Below are 25,556 nucleotides of genomic sequence, written 5' to 3'. Positions count from 1 at the left end.
AAAGTTATCAACATTTAACATATGTCCAAATAGGGAACAACTATGGTCATAACGAATCCCGTAACTATAGGAAAACAAATTGAAAATTTACCGCAACTAAAAGAACGGTATACCAATAGTGGAGGTATTATTTCTCACTGTGATGCCTGCGATGGAAACATTTTTCTCATATAGTCAATGATTGTTTCATTAATTCATAATTGCACTTCTTGAATTTTGAGCGGTAAAATAAATTTGAATCATGTTTAGTGCCTCCACTATTGGTACGTCTACACTAGTTTTCACTGATCTGAAATCGTATCAAAATCGATCCATTCTCAACGAAGCAGTGACATTGAGTCAAAGCAACTCAGATTGGTCCACATTTTAAACAAAGCAGAATAATAAAATTCTATTCAAAGTTCATGATGCTTACCAGTTACAATAAATATGACGGAAATAATTCAACATTCTAAAATATGATTTATATGAATTGTCATGACTTTTAGAACTTAGGAAAACGCAAATTTCATGCAAAAATATTGTTGATTCAAAAGTTATTGAAGTTTTTGTGATGATTTCATTAGAGTTACAAAAATAACACTCTGTATTTTTTTATATAATATGTAATTATAATTGGCCTTTTGAATGCCGTCAAAAATTCTTTCTATGTCAGATGTCCAATCAGATGTATTCATAATCAAAGTAGGCTTGTTTTTGCTAGACACAACAATAACTCCCAAACAGAAAGAGTTAATAGGTTCTTTCACCCATCAAAGTTCTCATTTTTTGAAGCTCTAAAATTGGTTCATAGACTACTTTGATAAGATATTAAAATAGAAAACGCTGGAGCCAAAAAAAAAAAAAAACAGTTTTCCTTGGACCATCATCGGAAATAGCTCTAAATCGGTCAATTTGAGTGTTACAAAAAATCAAAGTCAATGCAACTTTTTTGGCAATTTTCCAAATTAAAGGGTCTACAACTTTACTGAAGCAAGTATACTATAATTTCTTAAAATAAGAAAGTTGGTAATAACATTTCTATGAAAATGTGGATCAAATGTGGATGTGTGACACCAAACAAAGGACCTTACTTGGCCTAACTACTACGAACAACTTAGTAGAAGACCGTTTTCGTCTAATGTTTCATTTTAAAGCTCAAAATGCATCTTTCCGCGTAAAAATGCTTACTAGACCACTGGGCACTGGGACACATCTTCTGTTCAGCTTAATGTTCTCATGAGAACTTCCCTAGTTACTGATAGCTGAAAGCTTTCTTTGCGAAAGTTGCCATTTTTGCATTCGTATATCGTGTGGTGGGTAAGTAGAAGCATTAACAATATGATAGTGGAGGGCAGTTAGAACACAGCAAAAAAATCTTAAATTTACATGACACGTAAACTTTCATGATTGTCATGTGAATCGAATTATCATTTGATATTAAACGATAAATAATGTAAACCGCCTCATTAAATTCAGGAATGCTTGCAAACTTGAGTGAAACTGAAACATTTCATGATCTTGCATCCAACATTCGCCAATGTTGTATGCTTTCTTGCACCTTGAAAGTGAAATTGAAAACAAGATCGCTCAGTTTACATGATTCCACGTTGAATATTCTGCCAAAAATAATGCACATGGATGGATCGACGGCGTGTCATTCCATGTGCATTATTTATGATTGAATTTTCAGCGGGAAAATCATGTAAATCGAGCCGTTTTGCAAGCAACATTCTTTGAGAGAAGGCGTTTCGCGTTCAATATTAAGGAATTTGGTAACAATGTTGTATATAATAGATGTGTTTATAGGTTTTATCATTAAATAATACATGAGAGATGGCTTTACATGATTGAAACTAAAATAACGTTACGTGTAAATCTAAGATTTTTTTGGTGTGAAGGAATGGTTTCGGATTAATGATGCTGCTTTCACATTATACTTACACTACCGTTTTAATACTTAAATGGTCGTAAAAATAAAAGAAGCAACGCCACAATAGCTATTGAAATCACTATTATCATCACAGGGAACATATACATATTAGACCGAGAATCAATCTCATCCAGCCACCACGTCCAAGTATTATTGTAAAAGCCAGGATCTGAGCGAGGATCAGCCGGTTTATTTCGAGGTTCCACGGCAGTCTGTCTATAACGTTCGACCTCTTCCCTCAGTTCTTCCAAGATGTCCAATTGATCCAAAGCCACGTTATTCCTCTCGCAGGGGTCATCCATCAGATTGAACAAGCATGGCGATTCCATCGGTTGACAAGCCTTCACCTGCCCTTCCACTTCACACTCCACAGTCGCAGCACGTCTCAAACGAGCCACATGTTCCAAATCCAGAGGCATCATCCGTCCAACCACAGATCCCGCCAACCTCACCACGTACTCTTCCTCACTCAGCTCATCTTCGTCTTCCAGTTCGCCCATCCAATTATCGAACTTACCCTCCCACGATGTCCCATTTACGTACTTCCACCCGTTCCGGCTGTAGCTACTGTAGTGGTGCAACTCGTCGATGTTATTCATTACCACATTCCTAACAGTGATTGCCGGATTTTTTAGCGCTTCCCACTGATTGCGGCCATCTATTTCACTGCCAATGGGAATTCCTTCGATTCCGGCTGCATGTGCCAACGTTGGCAACCAGTCACTCACGTGAATCCACTGGTTGGAAACCCGTCCGGCGGTAAGATTCAACAGTGGACTCCAGATGGCGGCCACCGTTCGGACTGCGCCCTCCCAAGGACTGTACTTTTGCTGAAACGAGAAACATCCATTAGTGCATCTGATGTGCAGAGTGCTCCAGTTATCAATGCATACTCCTCTTAACGGGAAATTGGACCCAGAGTTCGAGTGCATTCCCACGGTTGGGGCGCCGTTATCAGCGTAAAACAGAACGATCGAGTTGTCCAGCATGTCACGTTCCGCCAGAGTTTGTATTATTTGACCAACTCCTTCGTCGACCTTAGAGATCATGGCTGTTGGGACGAATTTTTATAATATTAGTCTTTTATTTGAATAGTAATTGATTGTGGAGTGATTGTTATTGAATAAATAGATGGACATTTATAACACAGGGAGGAAGGGAGGTTGAAGCGTTTTCGGAAAGTAGAATGCGAATTTGTGGTCCGTTATCCGGCATTACATCATAGGTTGCTACTCATGCTTTGAGATTATTGAAATGAATGGAATAATTTAGATTTTAGTGAAAATCATGGGAAAACGATGTCAGTTTTGACATTTCGAAAGGTATTTTGAGTTTTCGGTTAGATTTAGAGTTTCTATGTGAATTCTGTTATAATTATTTTTTCTGGTGTTACGTCCCAAATGGGACAGAGTCTACTTCTCAGCTTAGTGTTCTTTTGAGTACTTCCACAGTTATTGAGAGATTAAGAGATTTCATGACAATTGACCATTAAGATAATTATGTTCATTCTATTGATAACTAACGATTACTAACGATTACTACCGGAGTCACTAAAATTCCCTTTAAAATTTCAACATTCATTCAATGATTCGAATGAAATACAAGAAATAAATGAGTTTAATAAGAAACTTTGGAATCTTACAAGACCCATAAGAAGTTTTACCGGAATTCCTAGAGATAGAGATTTATTTTTATTTCTAGGAATTTCAGAAAAAAAAACTATTAGGAAACTTATGGAAATAACGAGAATTTTCTGAGGTCCTAGTTTAATGACTTTTATTTTAGTATAAAGTGTTGATTTGCATATTTTGCAACAAAAATAAAACAAGAGATTCAAAAAAGTGAATCAACTTAAATCGCATATATATCAATACGTATAATCAGCAAACTCAATCTTCAAAACAATATTTTTTCGGACAAATTTTGCATGATTCCTTCACTGCTAAAAATAAACCGTCTCAAAACTAACGAAACGATATTTTTATACTTCATGGAATGCACTTCAAATAAAAAATAGTGTTAGTTACAGGAATTGATGAGATCCTTTTACATATCATATAAAAAAGAATCAGAACGAATGCAGCACATTATTTTTACAAGACTAATTAATCATCGTAGTACTTGAATTACATTATTCGTTTGCATCAATTTAAACAATCAAGCATTCGTAGCTGACAGTGAAATTAAGTTTGATTCTAGAAACTAAAAAAAATACGAATAGCATATTTTGCTGCAAAGTGTTATATAGGTTTGTGTATTTTGTTCGAACTATAAAATTTTCAAAATTATGTTCATGAATGAAAAACGTTCAAAAACATCACAATGGATGATAAACGACATAATCAGTTTGAAACTTATGGAAAAAATCATCTTTTAGTTTTTGTGCTGTCAATGCTATTTTCAATAACGGATGCTATCTATAAACACTTCTGGATACTTATTATCGCCGAATAAAATAATTATTTGATTTTTGTCTATGGAGCAACTCACTGTGTGTCTTTTGAACCTCGATTTTGGTCCACGATCTCCAGATTCTGGATTATATTGCGACGAAAAGTGGTCCTATTCGCATTTCGCGATGTTCAGAACAAGAAATTTTCAAAAAATTCATATACAATACATACTACATACAATGTATGAAATATCAATATAAAATGCGTACTCTCAGGGAATTATTTCCTCAGTTTAGGTCCATTTCGCCCGTTTCTACAATTGGTCTATGTTCGTAAGCTCGCTGCATTGTATGTTCGGATGATGCGTGTTAATTTACATTTAATATTTCTAAGTGTACTCATAATGGATAGCTAAACACTGAGGCCACAATTTGCAAAGAATTTGTTCTAAGCATTATAAATTCGCGAAATTCACTGCAGAAAGCTCCCGAGTAATTGAGGTGCAAGCTCGTTATGCAAAATCTCTCACGGTAAGAAAATAAAGTAGGGTAATCCGCTAAATGTTGAACGGTTAAGACACACGTTCTTATGTTATTCGATTTTTATGGAAATTTTGATAGAAAGGTTGCTAAAAATAGCATCCAACACCGTAGACGATTGTTTAACATTATTTCTGTTACAATTTTGGCACTGTGATGTCCATTTTGAAATAAAAAATAATACATTTTAAAAGACAGTTCTATACCCAAATGTTGAACAGATACATAACCTATCTTAACCTAATGTTGAGCGATTGACGCTAAATGTTGACCGTTCCACTCCCGCATTCATTTAACTTGCAAGTTCGCGCTCCTCGTCGGTTGTGAGGACAGGGTTAGGTCCGCGAAGGACTTTCCCTGACCACTATGGACTGAGACGGATGTGAATCGTTTCTTTCGGCACTCCATAGACTTTAGCGGCTTCTCCTAATGTCTATTACCTTCGACATTACAGCATCAGTCGCGAGATTGAGGTTATACTCCAGATACATCGGCAGCCGATGCGTAAATTCAATCATGATGTAAATAGTGAAGATAATGAAATTCGAAAAAATATTCAGGATATAGCCAGGGATGCAATTAATTATACTTTACTGAATCGCGTTTTTCTCCATTGCAGCAGACACCCTTATAGGATTTTTTATGTAATTAATATGTATGAGTAAAGTGTACGGATGTTTATAAAAGAACTAACGCAGACTTTTACGGATACCGCGAATAGGTACTTAACCCACTATGGTTAGTATGTTTTACCGCACAGCTTATTTCATTGCAACCCCTGCTTAAGTTTTTTTTTTGAGAGAATTGAAATTTTCGTTTCATCTACTGATAAAATTATTGATCACCCTGTAAATCTGATTTCATTTCAATTTATTTTTATAGTTTCGACTACGGACAACAATTAAATTAGACAATTGGACTAGTTTTAGCTTTTGGTATTCTTTCGATTCCTTATGAGACCATCGTGGAATCGGTTCCAAAAAAACAATTCTATTTTTCTTCTGAACTGTCAAATTTGGGTATTAAATATTATAATTGCGCAAAAGCAGCTCATACCTGATCAAAAAAGAAGATAAGGGTATTGACCAGCTAGAAATAAACTAATAGTGGACATTATTCTCTAAGCTCGAAATTATTCCATTTTGTAAAAAAGGGGTCGGTTTGACGAGAGACGAGATATGACCACGTCGGAAGCCAGACCCATACTAACCATCTCATTGAGCTAACGTTGGCTTATGAGTAGTGTGGTACAAACAAGGCAACAGTGCGACGCTAAAAATAAAATCTCTTACTATTGTTCGTAGGCAAGAGAGTCGAATTGGGCATCTGCATCTAGGTAAAACAAGTATAATACGCCCCTCCTAAGAAAAAACTGCTCTGTCGCAGTGGCAAATACATTATTTCTATAGTTTTTGGCGTCAAAGTGATATTTACATAGTTGGTCATGCTTTGCATCCAACTTCTCTTGCCAGGTAGCTTCTAAAAAGTGTACAAGACGTTTTCTGCAAACGTCAAAACAAACCGGGCAAATTGCCCATCCCGTAGAAGAATTTCCTCAGCGTTGTAGACATGTTTCCAAAGAGCATTCCACCACTTGCTAAGCTTAAAAGGGTCCATTAGCAGTCGTCTTCCGGTAAAAGTTTTTGTGATAAGTACAATAGTAAAGGATTGGTTTCATTTACAACGAGGCTATCGGTCCCAAAATTTTACGCCAAAAAGTTGATATTCTATATTTTTGGTATTTCTATTGGTTGTTTATAATTCCCAAAGATCTTATAAGCGCAACATCATTTTTTTCGCGGATATTTAAGATATGTAATCATATATACGTGTTAAAGAAGCCTCAATCGGTTGCAAATGAAGTGGGGCATATTGCCCGGTTGGGGCGCATTATACCAATTTACCCTAAGAGAGCCGAAGGAGATGTAGGGTTGTGATGGAGAATATGGGGTCGTGACGGACTTTGCTTTCAGGTTGGCCGATTGGCTGCAGAATCATTACCCGTTCTGTTGCGTAGTTGGTTAACGCGCCCAGTCTAGCGTATTGGAAGCGTATTCCATTATTTTTCACAATTTTACATCTAAATTTGTCTAAATTGACTTTTGTGTCTACGAACTCCAGGTTAAAAAAAAAAACTGGTTCACATCTAGATCACTAGACTTGTCATCTAGGTGGCCAATATCTTTTAAATGATTCTTCTTGACCATGCCTGAGTTTGCTTTTGAAAATGCTGAAGCTCAACCCCCAAATTTAAACATCGACAATTGACTTATCTTCGGCCGATCCTATGGAAGTCTCATAAACAACCGAAATAATAGGTCAAGACCAAGGTCAAAACTGATCCCTGGTGAGCTGGTGAGTTCTCACATGACGTCCGTAGTTGACACCATAAAAACAAATTGAGCTGGAGTCAGAACAATACTAATGGTTGATTGAAAAGGAATTTGGGGTCTTTTTTACCCTACTTGACCCAGTGACCCAACGTAATAACTCAGAAACGGTGGAAACTTCCAAAAATTACAATGATTCTCGAAAAACGATACATCCAAAAGATTTCATTCGAACTAAAACGGAAGCAATTGTCGAAATGGCATTTGAGGATGACTCACCAAAAAGCCCCGAACTATGTAAGTTCTAATATTTAATTTATGACTTTCTAGCTTGAAGAAATAACTTTTTCTCAAATTCTGAGCATAAATCATATACCAGACACTCGACTTTTAAGAACCAATTTCTGAGTATATGTCCGCAATTCATTCATAGAATGATCAATCCATTCACATGTTATGTCCTTTGCAATTGAAAATTTTGGACATGCTATTTCGAACCTAGAAATAATTACTGTTCCGAATATGAGTCTTTCCGGAGTTTGAGAAAAAAGGGTAACCTGACAGTTATTGTGTGGTTTGTCACCGCCAGAACCTTCTCTATCAGCAGGAATCTGGTCCCTTGAAAAAGTCAAGAAATGCCAAAGACAGATATTGTCCATGCAACAGAATCCTAGGGCTTACTTCAATAATCGAATGCAACCATGGCCAATTGGCAAAGGAAAATTTCCAGGTTATGACTGTGGAAATGTTCATAGATCACTAAGCAAAAAAGGCTTCGTCCTCTCCATAACTCCATAACTCGACATTCAAAGGACTATCAAGTTTTAGAGGTATCGAGTTGCAGAACACAAAACCAGTGCAACTGCGATCCAAAGGACCATCGAGGTAGCCATGAAAACCAACTTTTACTAAGATTCTCTAACTCGATATCCAGATGCGGACTATCGAGTAAGCGAGAGTTGATTGTACCGATTTGTCTCAAATTCCGAACAGACTCATATTCCGAATACTCGGTATGGTGATTTGGTTGAAATGTTTCGCTGAAGTATGTCATCGGATAACCAGGAAATGGCATTAATTGCGATTCAATTTAAACATATTCCAATCTATTTTAGACCTCTTGGGTAGTGATTATTATTTAGTTCGAGATCAGTTAAACTAGCTTAGATAAATTTATTTGCGAAAAAATTGGGGTGGGTAATGTCTATTACATTACCGCGGGGTTGACGTAGAACTACGATGATTAATAATTTGATTTGTCATGTGTATGAATACACATACAAGTACTAGTTTTGTGTTGTTATTGATCGGATGAAGTTTTCAGAAGTTAACTCTTTTTGGACTCATTTTGGTAGTCCTGAAAAGAACCATTTGTCGTTCTGTGGTTTCGAGAACCAGTGTATGGTGTTCCAGGAATAATGCCAGATGATTGAATTTGTTTGTTTGGTCGTTGCTTCCTTGTGTTGCTTGGTTGGGTGATCGGTTTCTGGCTCCAGCTGTAGTTCGCCAAACTCCTCCAGTAGATTAGATGTTTGATGGCTCGGGTGCTTCGATCGTGAGAATCGATTGAATCGGTCCAGTGCTTTGGTCTGTAGCAATATCCATTGCATTAGCATTTAGGCTCTGTACATTGATACTCATCAATATGCAGGTTGGGCCACTATGATCCAGTATTTCACGTCTCAAAGCGTCACTAATCGATGATTGCCTAAGCGCTGCAGCTCATTCCTCAAGTCAACCCTTGGAATTGCTGCCTTTGGGTTGATGGAACTGGGAAGAATTGGTAGAGTTTGTCAAAAATAGTCCTTGCAGTGAAGTAACCCGCGACAAACCAATATATACCAATTGCTGATCCAGACTTTTGTCATAGTCATCCAGACTTTTGTTGCTTTCAATTCTCCGCTTCGATCGCATCTCAGCAGGCAACAGATCGTCTTGCTCTGACCGGGCCTGCTTCTCAGGCACAGACATCGATAGCGAGGGACCTCCCCGTTTGTCTTGCTTCGCTCAAATCAAACTGTCGAGCGAGCGAGAGAAGATGCCGTCCGAAGCCAAAGTCATCACCGCTGCCGCCGCCAAGAAGAAGAAGAAGAGGAAGCAGTCCACAGGAGAATTTGCGGTCGAACTGTGAACACGGTCGGGCAAGTCATTCTCGCTTTGTGGTTCACCGCTTGTTTGCGTTCACCCAGCCATCGTCATCGCCGCCATCATCAGATTTTGACTTAAGCCCGGTGATCCACTACCTGTTACTGTTGTGCGCCATCCACGTCACGAAACTTTCGGTTCGTCGTTTAAGCAAATAACTTGCTCAAATTTATACATTTGAGTTGAGGATTCCCCGTTTGACCATGGCAATCAACTGATAACATCCCGCAGTGTTATTTATCTGTAAGAGCATCAAAGCTAACAAAGCCATCGGCCCTTTTCAAGGCCATCAAATTAGTGGAAAAGAGTTAAAAGAGAAATATATCCGACTTTATACATGACTTCTTATATTCCTAAATCAATTTCACAGCTTCATACAAAATTTCATTTGTCATAAATAATTTATGACTCAACAATTTGTGACTGTATTCGCGGGCGCTGCTGCAGTGCCGTCGGGGTGAGTGCTCAACATTTCACAACAATTGTAAAATAGAGTGGCATTTCCAACAGCGTCTTTGATGTTCCATATTTTGTGGGAGCACTTTGATTAGCAAAATTATCACATGTAACAAAACTGCGACATATTAAGAATGCTTTTGAAAAGACATTCTCATTGAACAATTATAATAATTCTGGCACCCATGGATCAGAAATTTACCGTCATAATAAAGAAAACTATTGATTATCATTATCTCGTATTGAATATTTAGTTAATGTCAACCCTTCCAGCAATTCATGTTCGACCAATTTCTCACGCATTAGCATTCTCCGCAATTTTCAAGTAATTCTAAGCCCAACACATTATTGGCATATACCCATTTCCCAGATTGGTTGATCAGCGAAGAGCACAAAAGGGAGGAACATCATCTGCTATTCTGAGGTTATAAAACATGCTTCCTTCGTCGGATTCAGTTTCATTCTAATTCCGCTTTCGAGCTGGTAAGAGCTCCTCTGAACTGCTCAGCGAGAAGTACCTCGCTGCTAGAAATCTGCTGAGCTTTTATTCTTCAAGCTGCCAATCCAGCATCTGGTCTGTGAAATCGCTCAAGATTTCTAGGTTGACCGATCCGCGCTTCTAGATTTCGCCTCGTGGTAAACTCGTGGTCACAGCATCCAAGCTCAATCGGCCCTTTTCAGGGCCAACATACGTTCATAAAAGGGTTTATTGGATGATATTCACTGATTTATCTATAATGATCTAAATATCGCGGTAAACTACAATTTGGTTCACATAACTTACCCCACATAATTACATGAATTTGAGAATTTACCACTGCAGCGCCGTCGGACCGTAATAACATCATGCTACTCAGCATTGTATGGTATTTCTAACAGCATCGTTGATTTATCATATAATGGGGGAACACTTCCTAAATTCTCGAGTATTAAATTGGAAAATGTATTAAAATTGCGACAGATTTTAAATACTGTTCAATAAACTGTTTCCTGACCAATTGTAATAAGCAACTATTGATCTGAAATTTTTCTACATGTTAGTCTATTGCGTTAATCTGAGAAATAGGCTATATGAAATTGATGTCTTGGCAAGGGATGTACAAGATGAGCATTATGTATTAATTTTCCAATTTCCGTACTCGAGAATTTTGGAAGCGGGGGCCGTGATGCTCGGGATGGATTGTCCTCCATGACTGGTCCTGGCTGGAAATATTAGTGGGGAGAAACTCGACCCTTTGCTGCAGGAATTTCATTAACAACTCTTTGGTAAAGCAGAAATTTCTGATAAAAGTGAACTTTTTCAAAACAACTCTTATTGATTGGAATATTTAACAACAACTCTTTGTTAAGTAAAATCATCCTTAATAACTCTTTGCATTTCATTGAATTCATCAAGTACAAGAATATGAATGGTAAGGAGAGGCAGATGGTGTACATTTCGCTGGCGTTACTTTCCAACAGGTCGCCGGTTGGCGCTGACTACTAATCCGTCCACTGAATGATTTTCAGTTGTTGCTTTCGCTCTCTGGTTCCGTTCGCTACTCGCACACTGCTGTGGCTTTCACGCACACTTCTTTGCTGCTCCGCTGCTTGATCCGTTCGTTATGCCGTTCGATTTGTGAATGAGCTGGGAGCAGAACAACCAGTGGTTTTATTTGCTCGAGCTCCGTTCACCGATGGCGAGTGGTGGGGTTCTCGCTTGGTTGTTTCGTCACTCCGTTCGCTACTCGCACGCGATTGGTTATTGCTTTCGCGCTATTTTCGTTGATGATGTGATTCTTCGCTGAGAAATAAAAACTGAAACTCTTTTGATTTTTCATGCAAAATGACCAACTTTGATAAACTATATCTCAGTTATTTATGGACAGATTTTAATGAAATTTGACAGAATATCAGACATAACTTAAATTTTAACATATGTTTTTGAGTGATTTTTCCAATCACACGTTGAAAAGCAGTAACGGTTTGACTAAAGTGATTTTTTTGACGATTTTTTATGATTGACATAACTAAACATATTGAAGGAATAGCTTCATGGTAGCTTCAGAAAAGTTGTAGATTTTGACGAGATGAATAAGTTTGCTGAAGACAGTTTTTGTGTAAGGCTATCAGATTTTAAGATAAAAAGTTTTGAATTTTTCGTCGAAAATTACAGTTTAGTCAAACCGTTATTACTTATAAACTTGTGATTGGAAAAATTTTCAAAAATATATGTTAAAATTCGAGTAACATCTGATGTTCTGTGAATGTTTCATTCGAAAATATTTCCATAAATAACTGAGATCTAACTTACCATAGTTGGTCATTTTATATGGAAAATCGAAAAAGTTGCAAATGCATGCGAATAAGTTGGGGCCTTCCTTAGCCGAGTGGTTAGAGTCCGCGGCTACAAAGCAAAGCCATGCTGAAGGTGTCTGGGTTCGATTCCCGGTCGGTCCAGGATCTTTTCGTAATGGAAATTTTCTTGACTTCCCTGGGCATAGAGTATAATCGTACCTGCCACACGATATACGAATGCAAAAATGGAAACTTTGGCAACAAAAGCTCTCACTTAATAACTGTGGAAGTGTCATAAGAACACTAAGCTGAGAAGCAGGCTCTGTCCCAGTGAGGACGTTAATGCCAAGAAGAAGAAGAATAAGAAGATGTGAATAAGTTCTCTGTTTATTCGACAAACAAGCTTAATATTGGGTACACAACAGCAACAGAGTAGCGTACACAGGGATTTAGTTGAAATCTGGAAACGTAGCTCAATCTTGAAATCTTGAGCGATTTCACAAACCAGATTCTGGATTAACAGCTCAGCAGGCTCCTAGCAGCGAGGTACTTCTCGCTAAGCAATTTCGGAGGAGCTCTTACCAGCTCGAAAGCGGAAATGGAATGAAACTGAATCCAACGAAGGCAGCATGTTTTATAACATTGGAATAGCAGATGATGCTCCTCCCTTTTGTGCTCTTCGCTTTCTGATCGACCAATCTGGGAAATGGGTATGTGCCAATAATGTGTTTTGCTTGGAATTACTTGAAAATTGCGGAGAATACTAATACGTGAGAAATTGGTCGAACATGAATTGTTGGAATGATTGGCATTCCCTAAATATTCAATACGAGCTATTGATAATTAATAGTTTTCTTTATTATGACGGTAAATTTCTGATCCATGGGTGCCAAAATTATTACAATTGTTCAATGAGAATGTCTTTTCAAAAGCATTCTAAATATGTCGCAATTTTGTCACATGGGATAATTTTCCTAATCAAAGTGTTCCCATAAAATATGGAACACAAAAGGCGCTGTTGGAAAAGCCACTCTATTTTGCAATCGTTGTGAAATGTTGAGCACTCACCCGACGGCACTGCAGCAGCGTCCGCGAGTACAATCCCAAATGGTTGAGTCATAAATTATTCACGACAAATGAAATTTTGTATGAGGCCGTGAAATTGATTTAGGAATACTAAAAGTTATAAATAAAGTCGGAAATATTTCTCTTTTAACTCTTTTCCACAAATTTGATGGCTCTGAAAAGAACCGATGGCTTTGTTAATTTCGATGTTGTTACGGATAAATAACACTGCTCGGACCAGCAAAACTCAGGGTATTTGCTCCTAACGGGATTGCTTCTTGACCACCAATGATGATTTCATCACGAGTCGAAATTTTGAAGCGCGGGTCAACAGCTCCTTGGCCGATGAAATTTGCGGCGGCGATGACGATGGCTGGGTGAACGCAAACAAGCGGTGAACCACAAAGCGAGAAAGACTCGCCCGACTGTGTTCACAGTTCGACCGCAATTTCTCCTGTGGACTGCTTCTCTTCTTCTTCTATGCGGCGGCAGCGGCGATGGCTTTAGCTTCGGACGGCATCTTCTCTCGCTCGCTCGACAGTTTGATTTGAGCGAAGCAAGACAAACGGGGGCGTCCTTCACTATCGATGTCTGTGCCTGAGAAGCACGCCCGGTCAGAACAAGCCGATCTGTCGCCTGCTGAGATGCGAGCCAATCGGAGAGTGAAAAGCAAATGACGTCAAATTTTCTCTAGTCACCCCTATTTATAGATTTGCTTGAAATCAACGTTCTCTTTTAAAACAGTTATTAAACTATTTGGACAGGTATGTGGGATTCAGTAAGTAAACGACATGAAGCTTTGATGTCTTGGCTTTCGATTGAGATGCTAATCAAGAAATTTCGTTAAGCCAGCGAAAAGTTATAAACGTTTAAAATATTTCATGCCAACGTAACGCTCTTGGTTTTGAAATTCCAATTTCACTCCTGTATAGAGAAGAGAGACGTACTTCTACGTCAAAACTGATTTGAATACGATTTATTCGTGCTGTTCGGAATTTGAATCAAAGTGTTCAGAACATGAGACAGAATAAAAACAGTGTTCGGCATTTGAATCACAATTTTGTTCCATACTTTTACATAAAAATAATAGTAAACAAGTTTAAATAAATATTTTTATCAGCACACCCAAAAGCTGACAGTCCTACTTTGCGAAGAAATTGAAATTTTCAAATCTATCACCTCATTTATGTATATGAAATGCTTTTGAAGTCACTATTGTCCTTATGTGTTCGGAATATGAGTCCAAACGGTATATGTATATTAAATATATGTGGCCAAAATGCCAGAAAAAGAATGTTTTAGATGATAAAAATAAAAAGAACTTTTTTAACAACTGATATTAGAAATAGACAATTTCTAAAGTTGGCAATGTATATTACGGTTATTGTAAGTTACGTAAGAAGTATTCCAATGGCATACTAGCATTCATTTGGTGCTACTTTTCTATAAGCTGAACCAGAATTAAGCTATTGAAATCACAATAGCATTGAGCCCAGATTGGTTTTACCCAGCGCAAACGAATATGCCCTCGTAGTGGCCCTATCAGATTTCATAATTTAATGGCGCACCATCGGCGTTAGCTTCATCTTCACTTACCCGCCAGCACGCGCCTCTTCTCGTCTCGGATGTAGTCGAACTTCTCCACCTCCTCGGCCGGCGCCTGCATCGGATCGTCCTCATTGCCAGTGTGCGGTGCCAAATGTGTCAACACCAACAGCAGCGGCTTCTTCTGATCGTGCTCCCGTATCAAACGCACGGCTTCACCATTGAACAAATCTGTCGCGTAGCTTCCATTAACCGAGTAATCAACGTCCAAGTTCCGTCGCATGTCCAATCCACGCGTCGAGGTCTGTGGAAAATATGTGATTCAGTGTTTCAGCAGATTGAGGAGGAAAAATACCTAGGGCAGTTAGCCCATTATTGCGATGCGGTGATGATGATGATGATTATGATGAAAGCTTATACTATTGGCAGCTGAATTAAAAAATTGCCCTCAAAATTAAACGATTTTCGAAGAACAGTTTCAAATGTTGCATCAAGAAGAACCTATATTTTTAACCAGTCGCTTCAGCTACGGAACGAATTTCGTAAGCGTGATTTTTTAAGAACCTACTTGTAGCAAATATTTTAGTTCATGATTGATGTAGTTGGCCTTATTCTATGCCATTTATACACTTATTCATTCAAACGAAAGATTTCTGTAAATCTTTACTGTCTACTTTCTCTTTTTTACAAATACACAAAAAAAAACAAAGTTGGATGATCAGTGAAATATTCTTTCAAACTTGCATCGGATCAGTACAATTTAGCGGCAATTGTATTTCAAATTGTATTTTATACTGAAGGCAACATATTAATTTCTCATTTAGCGGCCAGTGATCTCGGATGGACAACACTAGTCCATTTACAAAGTTTAACATTCCCCAACTATAACGGACGAGAAAATGAAACTATAAAAAAATCATTCGATTCTGTAAATTTGTTTTCGGATCATGACATAAAGTCATCAATTCATTTTTTTTAAAGATATTTCCAATGCCACACAATAATAGAGCAAAACGCCGCAATAGTAGGACTAAGGAAGAGCTTCAGATTTAGTTCCAAAGACCGTATGTTTGATTTCAAAATTAACTGGTTGACTTCAATATACTCCAGATAAAGGAATGGTGATTCCAACAATTCACATTGCAAAATACGTCAATATTTAGGGTGTGGATTCTAAAATACGATTTAGCTTTAAACACCGTGCATAGGTCCTCCACAACAGGACGGATACCCTATTATGGGTTCGATCTTAATCGATCGGTTATTGACATTCGTCGCACCCCGCTCGGAATGTTTTGCGAGCAAACATAAATAATATCCACGCACGAGTCCATCGCCACACCGCACCGGAGCGAACACAATTGCATTGAATCAAGGCCTTGATGATTGCCTTCATTCAACATAAAAAAGCACTACTTTTACCCGAAGGGGAAGTGGTAGCTTACAACACGGTGTTCCTCAGATCGTTATTACTGGAATCAAAAATCAATCAAATCTGTTCCAAGCAGTAAACGATGATTGAAAATGAAAGATCAACAAAATTTTCAGTTACGTTTATAAGGCATTTTACAAGTACATTCCCGTGCAAAAGTTTTGGGTCCGCCCCTAAGCCCCTAAAAACATACAAATGTGTTTTGTCCATATATCTTAGAATATAAGTATAATTGGATCTCTCTAAGGCTCATTCGAACGGCAATTATTTAATCTTTCTTTTTAGATATTTTGACAGAAACATCTTTAGAATTTTGTTTAATTAAAGTGGCATTTTGAACATTTGCTTCGCGCTGAAGGTTGTCTCGTTTTGCGTACATCATTTTTTACTATTTCATATTAGATTATTTGAGGTATCAAAAATCATACCGGGATGCATTAAGCATTATTTTGTAATTATTCATAACGCAATTCAAAACAGTTGTTTAATCATTACGCAACTGATTTCGAACGCGTAATGAATATTACCACAATGCATAATTAAGTGCAGGAAAGCAGGCCGTTTCATGACAGATTAACATGATAAAACAGCCTATTACGATGAAACATTGCAAAAAAATAGTTATTTTAGCAACAGAGCAGTGTTTAGAATTACAAGTTTCAATTATGAACTTGTAACACAAACAATCATGCTGGATATTTTCATGGCTTTAGTATCCTGCTGAAGCCGAAACAAAAATAATTTCCATAAAGTCTAACTGTTGAGCAATTTCACCGAACATGACGAATTTTTTTTTAAATTTAATTTTTGTATTTTTTGAATCGCCTGAAAATTTGCATACAGATTCTTTATGACCAAAAATGCCATTATGCACCTTCAGACCGCCATTTTGAACCTCGCCTTATTTTTGAGAAGGGCGTATCGGAAAATGCATAGCAAATCTTTAAAAAACTGTAACTCGAAAACGGTTTGTCCGATCGATTTGAGATCTTCTACAAAGTTGTGGGTATTGCTTAGGACTATATGGAGAAAAATATACACGGTACAAAAAAGTTACAGATTATTTTTTATTTCAAAAACAAAATTTTAAAATCGATTTTCTCCAGAAACGCAGTTTTGATTTTTTTTTATTTTTGGATATGTTTTAGGGGACAACTTATGTGATTTATTGCACAATGTTTCAAAATGGAAGAATTATGGACAATAAAGTTATGGTTTTTTAAAAAATTACAGATTTTGAAAAAATATCGAAATATAGGAAAAAAATAATTTTTTATGTGATTATTTGAAAGTACAGAAAAATTGCAATTGAAAAGTACTTAAGTAAATTTTTTCTAGGTTGCATCAATTTCGAGATATACTCATATTTATATAAAATTTTCAAATAAAAAGAGTAAAATAGGCCCTTTTCAAACATAATTCGTGTTTCTCCATTCCAGAAATAGTTTATTTTGATTGAGTGAATCGTAGCTGAATTGTTTATTGTTTGATCAAAACCTATATACTACAGTATTGAAAGAAGTATGCACGGTAAAAAAAATATAAACGAAATTTTCAAATGAAAATTTGAAGTTCATTGTTCTTAAAAACCGCAAAATTGATGTTTTTAATTTTTGGCTATGCTTTGCAGCATATTGTTTGTAATTTCTTGCACAATGCCTCAAAACGCAAAATTTTTGGATAAAAAATAAATTGTTTAAAAAAATAAATAAAACGATATTTTTGGTGCGTTTTTTTGAGTACAGAAAAATAACTCTATATTTTTAAATATGAAAAATTTCTATCGAAAAATACTCAAGTAAAATTTATCTGAGATGCATCACTTCCGAGATATACACGGTAAATCTAAACGTGGCATTAAAAATGTGATTCTATCACAACGGTGTACCTTTGGTCCCCAAGGCTAAGCCCGGATAATGGGTAAAGCCCTGTTTTTTTTTTGTTTTTTTATATATATATATATATATATATATATATATATATATATATATATATATATACATTATGGGTTTTAAATATATACTGCAATTTTATTTCTTAATTATATCAACTACTTTCTTGTTATCGTCACAGCTCGAAAATTGTCTAACTTCAATTTGTGTTTCAGAGATAGGGATAAACGAGTGATATTCCTGTGTGCCTTGAACTGTTTTTGCACTTGAAAATAGTTGGTTAAGTTCTTGTGCAATGATATCATATTCCTCAGTAGTTGAATAACATAAGAAGATTTGTGTACGCTGCTCTTCTTTCCGATTTTGAGCCCAATTATATAATTCCTTAGCATGTTATCGGGTGTTCACGTTCTTTTGCAAGACTGGCTCTGGTAGCCATACGTTTTAGTGTCCCTCCTATGGCATCGCATGGCCCTTTTCCATGTGATGTTGCAAAAAAATGCCATTCAACTTCTATATCATATTTGATTTTAAATTGCCAAAGAATTGAAAAGTTCTTCCTATTTTTATACTGTGATGTAGCTCCGTCAGACATAAAATATATCTTGTTGACAGTTAATTTGTGACCCAATCGCAAAAAATCTATCATTTTAGATATGAATAAGTTGACAGATACAGAATCGTGGCGCATATCTTCTGAAATTACAACAAAACTTAAATGATTGACTTTGCCATCTTGACGATAATATATTACAAACGGATGCAAAGTAGCTTGCTGAGCATTCCAATGATGGCTTTGAACTTCATCTTGAGGAATAAATGTGTAGTTTTCCGAAAAATCACAAATTACCACAAATTTACCTTCCATCAAATTGTTTTTTGTGTTATTTAAAAATGTAGCTTTAAAAATTTTACTTAAGTACTCTTCCAATGCATTTTCTTTACCATCAAATTAACACATGAAAAAATATTGTTTTCCTCTATTTAGATTTTTTTCAAAATTTGTAATGTTTTATAAAATTATTAGTTTTTTGTCCATAATTCTTCCATTATGAAACATTGTGCAATAAATCACATAAGTTGTCCCCTAAAACATGTCCAAAAATAATAAAAATCACAGATGCATTTTCATAGAAAATCGATTTTATTTTTTTTTATTAAAAAAATCTGTCATTCTTTTTTACCGTGCATATTTTTTTCCAAATAGCCATAACAATACCTACAACAACCGCAAAATATATCCAAAAATTAAAAACATCAATGTTGAGGTTTTCAGTGCGCATCGTACCTTCGTGCTGTGCGTACACGAATTCTCTCTGCTCTTGGAAGTTTTCTTAAAAACTACCTAAAGCAATAAAACAGTACTTTTCAGTGCTACAAAAACAGTACTTTTCAGTGCTAAAATTACAAACGGTACTTTTCAGTGCTACTAAAACAGTACTTTTCAGTACTATTTTTTCTACTATTGATCCCTTTACGATCCTTGTTTGAACCCGCGCCTTCGATTTTTCGTTGGACCCGTTGGCGAAAGCTAGCGGTGGTAATCCTTCTTGGACACCGTCTTGGGAAAAAACCTTTCGAAGGTCACGTCTTCTTTCGTTTATTAATTAAACATGGTATCAACAACAAACAAAAGGAAGGGTGAATCTCTGAATTCACTACTTCCTTCCAAAAAAGTGGGTTTTAAAACTGTCACTACACGTGGCAAGAATGGAAGAAAGGACGCTTCCCCGGAATGCGAAGTTTCTTCCAAGGGTGAAATGAATAATTGTATCGAAATGAGCAATCAGTTCGATGCTCTAGACAAATTTTCCGAACACCAAATCGAAGCAGCCTCTAGGCCAGGCTCTTTGATGCAAGTGAGGAAGCAAAGAGTGCCGCCTATCGTGGTCAGTTGTTCCGAATTTGGGGGATTTAGGCAGGAGATCTTGAACTCCATTAGGGGAATCAAGGTTTCCTTCCAAATCGCAAAGAAAGGAGACTGTCGCGTTTTGCCGGAAACTCTTAAAGATCGTGAGCTTCTTCTCAAACATCTTGAAGAGAAGAAGCACAAATTTTTTACTTATGACGACAAAACTGAACGTTTGTTCAAAGTTGTCTTGAAAGGTCTCTCAAGTGACTATAAATCACCTGAAGAGATCAAAAATGGAATAAATGATTTACTTGGATTTTCCCCAGTCCAAGTAATCATTATGAAAAAGAGAACCCAATCTGGCATTGTTCGGAAAGGGCTTTCTCAAGAATTTTATTTAGTTCACTTTAACAAAAAAGAACTAAATAATATTAAAGCTTTAGAAAAAGCAAAACTTTTGTTTGATGTCCGTGTGACATGGGAACATTTCCAGAAACCTGGAGGAAATTACCAGAACCCCACTCAGTGCCGTCGGTGCCAAAAGTGGGGTCATGGTACAAAAAATTGTCGCATGGATGCTAAATGCATGATTTGCGGAGGTTCTTCTCACGCCAAAGACGTCTGTCCAGTGAAGGAAGATACCACCAAATTCATATGTTGTAATTGCGGGGCTAACCATAAGTCCTTCACGCAAAAGGGTCATTGAGGCTCGTGCCAGGCAGATGAAAGATAATATCCGTTACGATAACGGTCGTTTCCGGAATTTGCCTGGTAGAGTATCGAACAATGCTCATTTTTCAGTTAACGATCGCTTGATTAGGAATCATACCCATCAGGAAGATCATAATCATGCTCAGTCACAAACTAATTTTAATCCGTCGGGTAGCCGTTCGAATCTTTCTATTTCGAATGTATCTACCTACGGTAAATCCTTTGCCGATATCGTAGCAGGAAATTCGAACTCCTCCCCTGCTCGATCCATGGGTACCCATTCTACTAGTTTCAAATCAAATGGAAAAAACCCTACCGCCACAGGTAACTCCGCTTCTTCGTCTACCGAAAATTCCAATGGGAAATCACATGACATGTCTGCCTCTGATTTTAATTTTCTAACTGAACAATTGAATCTAATGATTGATGCAATGTTCAAAGCCACCACTATGACTGAAGCAGTCCAAGTAGGTGTAAAATTTACAAATCAAATTGATATTGGATTACGTTTTTCTAATGGATCCAAATAATAATTTAAATATTTTAAATTGGAATGCTCGTTCTCTGAATGGTAATGAGGACGAGCTGTTTAATTTTCTTACGGTTAATAACGTGCATATAGCAGTTATTACCGAAACGTATTTAAAACCTGGATCTAAACTCAAAAGAGATCCTAACTTTTTTGTTTATCGTAATGATCGACTTGATGGGGCATGTGGGGGAGTTGCAATCATCATTCATAGGCGTATAAAACATCAACTGTTTTCATCATTTGAAACTAAAGTTTTTGAAACTTTAGGTGTTTCTGTTGAAACACAGTTTGGTAAATATACTTTCATAGCTGCCTATTTGCCTTTTCAATGCTCTGGGCAGCAAGTTAATTTGCTCCAAACTGACTTGCGTAAATTGACTCGCAATAAGTCAAAATTTTTTGTCATTGGTGACTTTAATGCCAAACATCGGTCATGGAATAATTCTCAAAGTAATTCCAACGGCAGAATTTTATTTGATGAGTGCTCTTCAGGATATTTCTCAATTCAATACCCTGATAGCCCCACATGTTTTTCCTCTTCTAGAAATCCATCTACGATTGATTTGGTCTTAACCGACTCTAGTCATCTTTGTAGCCAACTGATTACTCATGCTGATTTTGATTCTGATCATGTCCCTGTTACATTTCAAATATCCCAAGAAGCGATTCTCAATCCTATCAGCTCCACTTTCAATTATTTACGAGCCGACTGGAATATATATAAAACGTATGTTGACTCCAATCTTGATGTTAACATTTCTTTAGAAACTAAACTTGATATTGACAATGCTCTTGAAACTTTAACAAATTCCATTGTTGAAGCCCGGAGCATTGCAATTCCAAAATGTGAAGTAAAATTTGAATCCGTGATTATAGACGATGATCTTAAACTCTTGATCCGTCTTAAAAACGTGAGGAGAAGGCAATTTCAACGCACTCACGATCCTGCTATGAAAATTATATGGCAGGATTTGCAGAAAGAAATCAAGAAACGTTTTGCTCAATTAAGAAACAAAAATTTTGAAAATAAAATTTCTCAATTGGACCCTGGCTCTAAGCCCTTTTGGAAATTATCGAAAATCTTGAAAAAACCTCAAAAGCCAATACCGGCATTGAAAGAGGAAAACAAATTATTACTAACTAATCGCGAAAAAGCTCAAAAACTTGCTATGCAGTTTGAAAGTGCGCACAATTTTAATTTAGGACTTACTAGTCCAATTGAAAATGAAGTTACTCAGGAGTTCGAAAATATTCTCAATCAAGAGAACGTTTTCGAAAATGCCTGGGAGACTGATTTGGAAGAAGTGAGAACTATTATTAAAAAATTCAAAAACATGAAAGCTCCTGGCGATGATGGAATTTTCTACATCCTCATCAAGAAACTTCCAGAAAGTAGCTTATCATTTTTAGTTGATATATTTAACAAATGTTTTCAATTAGCATATTTTCCTGACAAATGGAAAAATGCTAAAGTTGTTCCAATTTTAAAACCAGACAAAAATCCTGCAGAAGCTTCTAGCTATCGTCCAATCAGTTTGCTTTCCTCCATCAGTAAACTTTTTGAAAAGGTTATTTTGAACAGAATGATGGCCCACATCAACGAAAATTCAATTTTTGCCAATGAACAGTTCGGATTCCGCCATGGACATTCGACCACTCAACAAATTTGTAACAAATTTGATCCGTTCCAACGAATCTGAAGGCTATTCTACTGGTCTTGCTCTTCTAGACATAGAAAAAGCATTCGACAGTGTTTGGCATGAAGGTTTGATTGTAAAATTGAAAAACTTTAATTTTCCAACATACATTGTTAGAATAATTCAAAGTTATCTGTCAAATCGTACACTTCAGGTTAATTATCAGAACTCCAAATCTGAAAGACTTCCTGTAAGAGCTGGTGTTCCCCAAGGCAGCATTTTGGGACCAATATTATACAATATTTTCACATCTGACTTACCTGAGCTACCTCAGGGATGTCAAAAATCTTTGTTTGCGGATGACACAGGCCTCTCCGCCAAAGGACGAAGCCTGCGTGTCATCTGTAGTCGATTGCAAAAAAGTTTGGATATTTTTTCTTCATACTTGCAAAAATGGAAGATTTCTCCTAATGCTTCCAAAACTCAACTAATAATATTCCCACATAAACCAAAAGCTCTTTATTTGAAACCTTCAAGTAGACATGTTGTCACGATGAGAGGGGTTCCAATAAATTGGTCAGATGAAGTTAAGTATCTAGGGCTCATGCTAGATAAGAATTTAACTTTCAAAAATCACATTGGGGGCATTCAAGCCAAATGTTATAAATATGTAAAATGTCTCTATCCCCTTATTAATAGAAAATCAAAACTTTGTCTTAAGAACAAGCTGTTGATATTCAAACAAATTTTCAGGCCAGCCATGTTGTATGCTGTACCAATATGGACTAGCTGTTGTAATACCAGGAAGAAAGCTCTGCAGAGAATTCAAAATAAAATTTTGAAAATGATTCTGAGGCTTCCTCCCTGGTATAGTACCAATGAGTTACATAGAATATCCAATGTTGAAACATTGGAACAAATGTCAAATACAATCATTAATAATTTCAGGCAAAAATCGTTACAATCTTCTATTGCCACGATTAATGCGTTATATGTTTAGGTTAAGTTAGGTTAAGTATATTAAAAACATTTTTTTTTCTCTTATAAGCAGGTGAAATCAACTCACCTGTAAAAAAAAAAACTGAACTGCTACGGCAAATGAAATGTAATATGTTGTTAACAAAATGTTAATTAAATCTTAAATTTGTTTTACCAAATTAGGATGATAGTGTTGTCAAATAACACAGAACACCTAGATATAAGAAATGAATGTAATGTTTGGAATGATACTAATAAAGAAATTAAAAAAAAAAAAAAAAAAAAAAAAAAAAAAAAAAAAAAAAAAAAAAAAAAAAAAAAAAAAAAAAAAAAAAAAAAAATTGCGGTTTTTAAGAACTATTAGCTTCAAATTTTCATTTGAAAATATCGTTTATATTTTTTACCGTGCACTCTTTTTTCAATACTTAAGCATAAATGTTTTGATCAAACGATAAACGATTTAGCTACGATTCGCTCAATCAAAATAATTTTTTTCTGGAATGGAGAAACACGAAATATGCTTGAAAAGGGTCTATATTTATTTTTTTATTTGAAAATTTTATATAAATATGAGTATATCTCGAAATTGATGCAACCTAGAAAAAATTTACTTAAGTACTTTTCGATTGCAATTTTTCTGTTCTTTCAAATAATCACATAAAAAATTATTGTTTTCCTCTATTTCGATTTTTTTTTTCAAAATCTGTATTTATTTAAAAAATCATAACTTTTTTGTCCATAATTCTTCCATTTTGAAACATTGTGCGATAAATCATATAAGTTGTCCCCTAAAACATATCCAAAAATAAAAAAAAATCAAAACTGCGTTTCTGGAGAAAATCGATTTTAAAATTTTGTTTTTGAAATAAAAAATAATCTGTAACTTTTTTACCGTGCATATTTTTCTCCATATAGTCCTAAGCAATACCCACAACTTTGTAGAAGATCTCAAATCGATCGGACAAACCGTTTTCGAGTTACAGTTTTTTAAAGATTTGCCATGCATTTTCCGATACGCCCTTCTCAAAAATAAGGTGAGGTTCAAAATGGCGGTCTGAAAGTGCATAATGGCATTTTTGGTCATAAAGAATCTGTATGCAAATTTTCAGGCGATTCAAATAATACAGAAATAATCGGGTTTGCGAAACGGCGTGGAACCGCTCTGTTGTCAATTAGTTGCAAATTTTATTCCGGGAAAATTCAACCCCTGAATTTTGGAGAATGGTTCTGGTGCGTTCACTCATGTTCTGATTTCACTGTTATAGAATTGTTTGAGAATTCTGCTGAGGATAATGTAGGGACCTATCCGAAGATAGTGTGATATTCTTGGTCAGGACCCTGCCATATTAGATCTAGGATTCAATCAGTACACATCTCTAAAATCCTGAAGGAATATCTGAGAATGCTGTTAAGGATTTTGTTTATGTGCATAATTTACAATCCACGTAAATTCATCTCAAATTTCTGTCTGAAACTCATTGAGATTTATGTATGAGTCCTTCTCTGAGTTCTTTGAATTGAATATTTATGTCACATAAGGTATTCAAATTTTGTGACATGTTTACATAATAAGGTATTCAAATTGTGTGATAATGAATCCTTGAGCTTGCTATTTCTTATCTAAGTTGTTAAATCAACTATGAGTTAGTTGCTTCATAGACATGATTTGTATTTATAAGAAGTTGCAATGATTTTTTTTTGTCCCTTGCTTTTAAGTTTTAACATGATCATAAATGTTAAATGTAGACCAACTTTTAAAAACCTCGTATGTCGTCAATGTAAACGGTTTTGCCAAGAAGTGATACATTTTGTTGAGAATTATTTGTTGCATTCATGACTGTGTTTAATTTAAGAAAAACT

At 36.1% G+C, this 25,556-nt stretch overlaps 1 protein-coding gene across 2 annotated transcripts in view; it reads right to left on the bottom strand.

Annotated features, from left to right (window-relative positions):
* Window positions 1–1,913: 1,913 nt before the first annotated feature.
* LOC23687612 (arylsulfatase B) overlaps window positions 1,914–25,556 on the bottom strand; it is a 45,221-nt gene continuing 21,578 nt past the window's right edge. For both annotated transcript variants that reach the window (XM_021851777.1, XM_021851778.1), the window contains exons 3-5: window positions 14,714–14,966; window positions 2,806–2,963; window positions 1,914–2,742 (exon numbers count right to left, since the gene is read on the bottom strand). In XM_021851777.1, the coding sequence (XP_021707469.1) occupies window positions 1,933–2,742; window positions 2,806–2,963; window positions 14,714–14,966 (1,221 nt within the window). In that variant the 3' untranslated portion in view covers window positions 1,914–1,932. The remainder of the gene's footprint in view (window positions 2,743–2,805; window positions 2,964–14,713; window positions 14,967–25,556) is intronic.

This window comes from Aedes aegypti, chromosome 3, assembly GCF_002204515.2.
Source record: "Aedes aegypti strain LVP_AGWG chromosome 3, AaegL5.0 Primary Assembly, whole genome shotgun sequence".
In the NCBI taxonomy this organism is placed as follows: Eukaryota; Metazoa; Arthropoda; class Insecta; order Diptera; family Culicidae; genus Aedes; species Aedes aegypti.
The sequence above is the reverse complement of the archived record's forward strand: the minus strand, read 5'-3'. Positions and strand labels throughout refer to the sequence as shown.